Genomic DNA, 10,000 nt, shown 5'->3' with positions numbered 1-10,000 from the left:
CTCTTTCTCCCTTTTTCTGTTCTCTCCTCTATCCTTACATTTTATCTCCTCTTCTCCTCACCTCTCTTTTCCTTCTCTTCCTCTTTCTTATTTCATCCTCGTCATTTTGTTTCTCTTCTCCTTTCCCCTCTTCTCTTTTCTTTCTCTTCCTTTCTTATTCTATCATCTTTCTTCATTTTATTTCTCCTCTTCTCTCCTCTCTTCTCCTCTCTTTCTCCTCCTGTTTCTAATTCCCTCTTTATTTTATCTCTCTCCTTTCCTCTCCTCTCCTCTCACTTCTTCCTTACCCTCCTTCTTTACCTTCTTCTTCTCTCTTCCCTTCCTCTTTTCAAATGAAACAGAGGAACGATAGAAATAATAAATAAAGAGAAATAAAGTGATATCAAAATAAATAATAATTGATAAAACGGAAAAATAAAGAAGGAAAATATTTTGACCTTTGATTTAGGAATGGCTGGCTAATAAAAACACCTTCAATAATTCCAGGCCAGGTGTGTGTCCGTGTCAGGCAGGTGTGAATGGTGACACGTGACTGGATGATGATGATGATGATGATGGTGAGTATTGTGTTTTTTGAGCTTCCTTATCAATTTGGTGGTGTTTGTGTGTATGTATGTGTGTGTGTGTAGATGGATTTGTATGTTGTTTGTCTTCCTTGTTTCTTTTTTTTCTTCTTCTTGTTCTTTTTTTTTTCTTGTTTCTTGTTGCTTTCTCCTTCTTCTTCTACTTTTGTGTGTGTAGATGGTTGTGTATACTGTTTGTCTTCCTTTTTCATTCTTTTTCTTGTTCTTTTTCTCTTTTCTTTTTCTTTTTTCTTCTTCTACTTTTATGTGTGTAGATGGCTATGTATATAGTTTGTGTAATGGAAGATGAAGGAAAGAAGAAGAAAGGTGTAGATGATAAAGGCTAGAAAGACACGTAATGGGAGATGAAGGAAGAAGAAGAAGAAGAAGAAGAAGAAGAAGAGATATAAATTGTGAAGGTCAGAAAGTCACGTAATGGAAGATGAAGGGGAAGAAGGTGTAGATAATAAAGGTTGGAAGATGAAGAAGAAGAAGAAGAAGAAGAAGAAGAAGAAAGATTTAAACTGTGAAGGTCAGAAAGGCACGTAATGGAAGATGAAGGGAAGAAGGTGTAGATAATAAAGATTGGAAGATGAAGGAAGAAGAAGAAGAAGGAAGGTTTAGATAATGAAGGGCAGAAGAACACGTGTTGTCCAATGTTTACCTTACTTTACCTTCCTCTGCCTCTCACTTCCCGCCGTCTGGACAAACTTTCGCGCAATAAATGTATTCAGGCGTTTCCTCTCATATTTTCCTGCCTTTTACTTGATATCACAACCCAAATTTATTCCCGGGTATTTGATGTTGAATGCCCTTCCTTCCCTCGCCTCTTTTATCTCTGGCTGGAGTTTTACACATATATAGAATCGTTTCTCTTTTTTTTTTTCTTCTTCTTTTTCTTCGCCTCTTGTCTCAGCCTCGAGTTTTTCACATATTTAGAACCGTTTGTCTTCTTTTTCTTTTCCTTTTTATTTCCTTTCTTTTGTTTCTTTCTCTCTTTCAGATATTGGTTATATTAAAAGCTTGGGTTGTTGTTTTTTATTTCCTTTCTTTTGTTTCTTCCTCTCTTTCAAAATTGGTTATATTTGAAGTGTGGGTCATTTTTTTGGTACATATTTTAGAGGGTATTTTTTTAGAAACGTCTTTTTTTCATGATACTTCTACCTTTCTTTCAAAACTGGTATATGTTCTAACGTATATTTAGAATCGTGTCGTTGTGTTTAGAAACTTGTCTTTTTTATATCACTTCCTCGTCTCTTTCAAAATTGGTATGCGTTTTACACGTTATATTTAGAAGCGTGTTATATATTTTTTTTTCGTTTTTTTCCACATGTTTTAGACGTTATATTTAGAAATGTGTCATATATATTTTTCTTTTTCGTTTTATTTGCACGTTCTCTCAAAAAACTGGTATGTGTTTTAGACGATATATTTAGAAACGTGTCATATATATTTTTTTTATTTCCACGTTTCTCTCAAAATATTGGTACGTGTTTTAGACAATATACTTAGAAGCGTGTCATTTTTTTTTTTTTCATTTCACTTCTACTCTCTTTCAAAATTAGTATGTGTTTTAAAGTTATATTTAGAAACGTGTCAAATTTATTCGTTTTAATTCCACCTCTCTTTCAAAATTCATGTGTTTTTCCTTTTAATTCCTTTTATATGTACGTACGTGTGTCTATGTCTGTGTGTACGTGTCTGTGTGTGTACGTGTGTCTGTGTCTGTGTGTACGTGTCTGTGTGTGTACGTGTGTCTGTGTCTGTGTGTACGTGTCTGTGTGTGTACGAGTGTCTGTGTCTATGTGTACGTGCCTGTGTGTGTACGTGTGTCTGTGTCTGTGTGTACGTGTCTGTGTGTGTACGTGTGTCTGTGTCTATGTGTACGTGCCTGTGTGTGTACGTGTGTCTGTGTCTGTGTGTACGTGTGTCTGTGTCTGTGTGTACGTGTCTATGTGTGTACGTGTGTCTGTGTCTGTGTGTACGTGTCTGTGTCTGTGTGTACGTGTCTGTGTTTGTACATGTGTCTGTGTCTGTGTGTACGTGTTTGTGTGTGTACGTGTGTCTGTGTGTGTGTGTACGTGTGTCTGTGTGTTATATATTTTGTTTATTTATTTATTTTATCTTCCACGTGTCTTTCAAAATGTCCATGTTTTACAGACGGTAGATTTGAACTCTCTCTCTCTCTCTCTCTCTCTCTCTCTCTCTCTCTCTCTCTCTCTCTCTCTCTCAAAAATTGGGTTTATATTTTAGTGTTATATTTCAAAGTGTGTCTTTTTTTTTTTTTCGTTTTGTTTCCTCCTCTCTTTCAAAACTGGTACATTTTTTTTTTTTTTTATTCCTTCATCTTTCCTTTTTTCCTTTTTCCTTTTTTCCTTTCATCTTTTTTTTCCTTTCCCTTCATCTTTCATTCTTCTTCTCCTTCACCGTTCCTTTTTTTTCCCTTTCCCTTTTTTTTTCTTCATCTTTCCTTTTTTTCCTTTTTCCTATTTTCCTTCACCTTTCCTTCATCTTTCCTTCCTTTCCTTCACCTCTCCTTCACCTTTCCTTCTATCCTTCTCGTTTCCCTTCTCACCAACTCACCAAAACGGCACATTTTCCCACCCTCTCCCTCTCCTTCTCCCTCTCCCTCCCTCTCATCCATTTCCTATCACCACGCTGTCCTTTCCCACTCTTCTCTCACCTCCTAAAGTCCTTCCAAATCCCTCCAATCCTTCCCATTTCTTCCCCCACTTTATATCCTTGAAGGGAGTAAACCATTAACCTTTTCCTCCTTCTCCTCCCTTTGTCCCTCTCCCTCTCTCTCTCTCTCCCTCTCCCTCTCCCTCCTAAAAGTCCTTCACCCTTCCTGTCACTTCGTAGGATCTCCTGAATTGAGTCCTTCAGGTATACAGGTGTTTTATCACTTGCTTGACAATCATTTAGGCCTTATCCTGCCCCTCCGTTCCTCCTCAATTATCTCCTCGCCGCCCTCCTCCTCCTCCTCCTCCTCCTCCTTCTCCTCCTTCTCCTGTTTTTTTTTTTTTTCTTGTCTCCGTCTTAAAGAAAGAAATAAGAGGAAAGAGAACAAGAAAAGGAAGAGAAGCACGAGAAAAGTAGGAATGAAAAGAGAGGAGATAAAAGAAAATGAATAAAAAGAAGAGGGAAGTATCAGAAACAAGAATAAGAAGAGGAAGAAAAGGAAAAGGAAAACACAAAGACACGAATAAGAACTGGGAGAAAAGGAAAGGAATAGAAACAGAAAAAGAAAAACAGGAAAACAGGAAAAGAAAAGGAGAATGACACAAAAACAGTAACACGAACAAAGGAAAGGAAGAATAAAAAAGAAAAAGTGACAAACACAAAGACAAGAAGAACAAGAATAGGGAGAAAAAGAAGAAAACAAAAAATGAACAAGAAGAAACACAAAACAGCAACAAGAACAAAAAGAGGAGGAAGAAGAAGAAAAGGAAGAATGACAGAAACACAAAGACAAGAAGAAAAAGAACAGGGAGAAATAGAAAAAAACACAAGAAAAGGAATAAGATGAGAATAAAAAAACAAAAATAAACAAAAATAATAACGAAAACAAGAACAAAGAAAAAGAAGAGTAACAACAAGAAGAATGATGGAAATGCAACAACAAAAAGAACAAGAACAGAGAGAAAAGGAGAGAATACAAAAGAAAATGAAAAAGAAGGAGATGGAATAGAAACAAAACAAAAAACAGCAACGAAAAGAAGAACAAAGAAGAAAAGAAGATGAAGAAAAGGAAACACACACACACACACACACACACACACAACGATAAGGTCAAGAAAAAGCAACACCAAATAAGAAATAGTTACAATATAAAAAAAAACTGAAAAAAAGTAATGAAAAATCCAAAAAACACTGAATTAAAAAAGGAAGAGAGAGAGAGAGAGAGAGAGAGAGAGAGAGAGAGAGAGAGAGAGAGAGAACGGTACTATGGTGACTTAAAGGGACTGAGGTGGATAGGAATGTGTCAGTGTGAGTTTGGAAGGTCGCGGGAAAGGCAGCGCGAAACCCAAGCCTTGTATTCTAAAACGCTTTGCTCTCTCACTATCACTGCTTTCCAAAGGCTCCAGTTGAAGATTCTCATGTTTTTAAGGATATTTTTATGGTTGTGGTGATGGATTTGCAATATTTCTAGCTTGTAATAAGGAGAAACTGTCTTGAACACCTGGCTAGTCGTCGCTGTGACCTTGGAAATTTGTTATGGTGAGAGAGCAAGGCGTTTCTGAATATGGACACAAAAGGACATGAATGTAAATGAAGGGCAAGGGTGTTGAAAAATTGTACAGGTGTCCATTTTTCCACGTAACCAGGTCTCCAGGTGTCCAGAATAGGAGTGTTGGTTGCTGGAAGTGCCTTGGTGAGATGGAAATGGAGGAAAAATATGCCGGAGTGTGGTGTTTTTTTTTCTTTGTTTTTATTTTCTTTCTCTTTTTTTGTCGGTAAAGTTGATGGAAGTAAATTTGCAAAAAAAAAGAAAAGAAAAAAAACACGTTGATATGGTGATAGAAAACACACACACACACACACACACACACACACACACACACACACACACACACACACACACACACACACACACCAATCACAGGTACAGATGCCCCTCACCTGTCACACCTGTACCTTACCGCCTTTACCTGTATATACCTGTGTACCTTTACCAGCACCCTAACTAGCGGAGTCCGTACCTTACCTGCTGATTACGTACATTACCCGCACACCTGACCTGCCTACCTCACCTGGATACTCGGCACAGGTGAATTCGGCTGTTTACTAATTCGGCTTTCTGTACTAATTCACCTTGCTTTTTTATCTTTTTTTATGTTTTTATATCCACTTTTTAGGTTTTTTTTGTTAACAGTTATATAGGAAAGTTTTTATTTAGTTTTCTTCTTCTTTGTCTATAGTTAAGTGACTCTGATGAGGTTAGCCAGGTTTTCACCAGCGTTTCTCCTGGTAGTAATGTGGGAAATTTCTTAATATGTCGCCAAAACCCCAAAACAGCATTGAAGTCTCGTTTAACTTCAACTAAACTCTTTTGAACGTTCCTGTCCCACATCGACAGTTTTCTAAGGGTCTCAGAGAAGGTTAGCCAGGTTCTCACGAGTAATGGTAGTAATGTGGAAAACTTGTTAATATGTTGCCAATACCCTAAAAACAGCATTGAAGTCTCGCGTAACCTGAATGTTGCGGAGATGCGATACAGAAGTTTTCCAGAACACTGTTGTGGGAGAGACGAGCCTCACTTCATAACGCAAGTCTGTAAACCCTTTCAGTGCTTCTTGCCGCGTCTTTCTCTGGCTAACCACTGGCACGTCTTTTTTACACCCACATGCGATTTGGCGGCAAGAAATCTCAAAATCTAGAGGATGGAAACACAAAAAACAACAACGAATACAAGAACAACAACAGGAATATGAAGAAATAAGAGAAGAGAAAGATTGAAGCAAGAGAAAATGATAAAAAGCAAGAATAATAATAGGAAGATGATAAAGAAGAAGAAGAAAAAAAGAAGAAAAGATTGAAACACGAGAAAATTATCCCAAAAAACAAGATTAAGAAGAGGACGATGAAAAGAAAAACAAGAAACAAAAAACAAAAAACAAGATTGAAACATAAAAAAGCAACAACAAAAGCAAGAACAAGATGAAGAAAAAGTAAAACAAGAAGAAGAATGAAAAACAAGAACAAGAAGAGGAAGAAGAAGAAGGAAAAGGTAAAAATAACAGAAACACACACACACGAACAACAAGACCAGGAACAAAAGGAGACAAAAACACACTAAAATGAACCAGAAGAGTATAGAAACAAGGACAATGTGGCGTCTTTTCTACAGTCACGTGCAAACTACCGGGTTGAAATCGCTAACTCTATTCATTCCCCATTTTCATTTCTCACACACTCATTGTATTGTCTTTAACTCCTTCAGTACTGGGACACATTTTTACCTTGTGATTTGTGTGCGATTTGATCATTTTATTATTAGGAAGGGTCTATGGAGGTCAGAAGATTAATGGCCATTGTCTTCACTATTTTAACCCCTTCAGTACTAGGACACATTTTTACCTTAAGATTTGTGTGCAATTTGACGATTTTATTGACATTAGGAAGGGTCTATGGAGGGCAGAAGATTAATGGCTAGAGTCTTCACTATCTTAATCCCCCACATGAGTTTCTGAAGCTGTATAAAATCACCAAATAGTAAAAAGAATGAATATGGAAACACGTCATGGTACTGAAGCTGAAGGTTAATGTAGTGTGAATTGTTATCTATTGGAGCGAAAGCGTTAAGAATAAGATAAGTGAATGGTCTGTAATCTCTTCAGCACCATGACGCGTTTTTCATATTCACTCTGCTTACTATTGAGTGATTTTATACAGCTTCAGAAACTCATGTGGGGATTAGAATAGTGAAGACTCTGGCTATTAATCTTCTGCCCTCCATAGACCCTTCCTAATGTCAATAAAATGGTCTAATCATACACAAAACAAAGGTATAAAAGCACTCTGACGTGTTTTCATATTAATTCTGGTTACTATTTGATGATTTTATACAGCTTCGGAGACTCATGGAGGGATTAAAATAGTGAAGACTCGGGCTATTAATCTTCTGCCCTCCATAGACCCTTCCTAATGTCGATAAAATGGTCTAATCGCACACAAATCTCAAGGTAAAAATGTGTCGCAGTACTGAAGGGGTTAGAATACTGAAGACTGTGGCCATTAATCTTCTGCCCTCCATAGACGCTTCCTAATGTCAGTGAAATCGTATAATCACACACAAAACTTAAGGTAAAAATGTCATAGTACTGAAGGGGTTAAGAAACGTGACGTGACTTTTGCGGATACGTGACCGACAAATGGCCGGTGTTGTGTGGAAGAAATGGCCACGGTTGTCTTGTGGTTCTTATACACGTAACTTGAATAATAAATGGCCGATATTGTGAGAAAAAAAAAATCCTAAATTGTGTATGAGAATTATTAAGGTTCGGTGTGAAAGTTGTATTACTAATGATTAAAAAAAGGGCTAATTGTCTTTATCTTTGTTTTTTAATATGGAAATAGCGTAGAAGCTTTGTGAGAAGAAAAAAAATGGCTGGTTTGATATTATCTTAAAAATTACTTATATTACAGTACGTCTTAAATAAAATAAACATAGGTAAATGAAGTAGTAGTAGTAGTAGTAGTAGTAGTAGTAGTAGTAAATGAATGAATAGATAGATAGACAGAATAAAGACAAGAAAACAGTCTCTTGTCTTAATAAAAATGTTCTTAGTGGGCTTACAAATAATAGTAGTAATAGTAGTAGTAATAAATAAATAGATAGAAAAAAAGAAAGATAGATAGATAGATAGATAAAATAAAGACAAAAAAACAGTCTCTTGTCTTAATAAAAATGTTCTTAGTGGAGCTTACAAACAGTAGTAGTAGTAGTAGTAGTAGTAGTAGTTAAATAAATAAATAGATAGATAGATAGATAGACAAAATAAAGACAAAAAAAATCCTTCTCTTGTCTTAATAAAAATGTTCTTAGTTGAGCTTACAAACAAGTCCCATTGCAAGCGTTAATTCATCTCCGGGGATCATGAGGAGCAGCTGTAAAAGTACCTGCAATTATCCTTCCCCCTGGGTCACCTGCGCGGCGGCTAATGATCCCCCGGGGCGGCCGAACAAGGGGGAACCTCCGGGGATCCTAATAATATCCAGTTACGCGTAATTGTGAGGCGTCGCCCTTGCATACTCAGCGAAGATCAAAGGAAGGGCGACACCTCACACGCACACACACACGCACACGCACACGCACACGCAAGAGACACGTACACACAGCCACAGGTGCACATATAGCTCTAAGTGCCCATGTGGGGGTTACTGGGTTGTCATTGGGGTGGGGTGGGATGGGATGGGGTGGGTCTTGTTTGTTTGTCTGTCTGTCTGTCTGTCTGTCTATCTGTTTAGTTCTTTGGCTCTTAAGTGTTTGTCTGTGTGTGTGTGTGTGTGTGTGTGTGTGTGTGTGTGTGTGTTTGTGTCTCTCTCTCTCTCTCTCTCTCTCTCTCTCTCTCTCTCTCTCTCTCTCTCTCTCTCTCTCTCTCTCTCTCTCTCTCTCTCTCTCTCTCTCTCTCTCTCTCTCTCTCTCTCTCAAGTCCTCTTCACCTTATCTTTCTGTTTGTTTAGCATTTCAATCTGCTGTTCTTTATCTTTTGATCCCAGCATCATTGTGTCCGTCTGTCTCTCTGTCTTCCTTCATCTTCTGTGTGTGTGTGTGTGTGTGTGTGTGTGTGTGTGTGTGTGTGTGTGTGTGTGTGTGTGTGTTTGTTTGTGACATCATAGCATCATGTGTTTACAAGCCTCATTGGGTTACTCATGGCTACATCTTGCTGGATTCACGCTTGGTCTCTGTTGGAGATTAATTTAGTTGTAGAATACTCACTGCATATAGTAGCGTGTGTGTGTGTGTGTGTGTGTGTGTGTGTGTGTGTGTGTGTGTGTGTGTGTGTGTGTGTGTGTGCGCGCGCGTGCAGGCGGCACAACAAGAGGCGGAAAGTTTACTCACCACCACTTGGGTTCCCGCCGCTTGAGTTCCGCGGTTGTAGCAGCGGCGCAGAGGAGCAGGAGGGCGGCCCACGGCAGAAGGTGGCAGGCCCCCGCCCTCCCCCGCCCCCCGAACCTCATCGTCGACCTCCTGGCGCAGCGGGAGCAGGAGAGGCTGCGGCGCGAGGGTGGGGGCGTCACTGCCTGGTGGTCGCTGCTCCCCGCGCGGCCCCGCTCATTCCTCCCTTCACTCGGCCCACCGCTTTGATGCGCCGCCGCGACCCGCCACACTGATCCACTACTGGTCTGGCACTGGCTTTGCACTGATCTGGCACTGTCACTGGCGCGGCTCCTGTGTGGCCTCACCAGGACGCTATGGCAAGCTCGTCTTCATTTCCAGGAAGGTGATGTGCTGGCGTGCTGGTCCTGCCACGGCGAGGAGCGGTAGTACATCGTGACACAGCCGCGACACATGCCTCACCTTCCTCTCACTCTAACGCTGTGCTGTGTTGTGTTGTGCTGTGCTGTGCTGTGATGTGCTGTGCTGTTCTGTGGAAAGTAACGTTCCCATCAGCGCCTCCGTCAGTGCCTGTCGTCGCACACGCACACCCCGCAGTGTGGTTATGGCGGCGCGCTCCTCAAGGGAGTGGTCGCCGCTCCCTTCCGTCGCCTCTTTACTTCCCCGTCACAGGATCTGATTCACGGGAACACTATGTCACTTCCGAGAAGGTTCGCGCCGTCACTTCCCGCGCCGCGTTGGGCAAGAGTGGCGAGTGGCGACAAGGGGCGACCCGCTGGCCATCCCCGCACGCACGCCGCAACACACACACACACTCACGCCGCCGCTCGCAACACTCCCTGGCTCCCCGGGCCCCCGCCCCTCCCCTGGCGCG

The 10,000-nt window shown here is 40.3% G+C and overlaps 1 protein-coding gene across 1 annotated transcript in view; it reads right to left on the bottom strand.

Annotated features, from left to right (window-relative positions):
- The window catches only part of LOC123510849 (protein Wnt-1-like), a 49,586-nt gene that overhangs the window by 39,142 nt on the left and 444 nt on the right, over positions 1-10,000 (bottom strand). The window contains exon 1 of the mRNA XM_045266292.1: positions 9,130-10,000. This exon is cut by the window's right edge and continues 444 nt beyond it. Coding sequence (XP_045122227.1) covers positions 9,130-9,248 — 119 coding nt within the window. The 5' untranslated portion in view covers positions 9,249-10,000. The remainder of the gene's footprint in view (positions 1-9,129) is intronic.

Source organism: Portunus trituberculatus, chromosome 30 (assembly GCF_017591435.1).
Source record: "Portunus trituberculatus isolate SZX2019 chromosome 30, ASM1759143v1, whole genome shotgun sequence".
NCBI lineage: Eukaryota > Metazoa > Arthropoda > Malacostraca > Decapoda > Portunidae > Portunus > Portunus trituberculatus.
The sequence above is the reverse complement of the archived record's forward strand: the minus strand, read 5'-3'. Positions and strand labels throughout refer to the sequence as shown.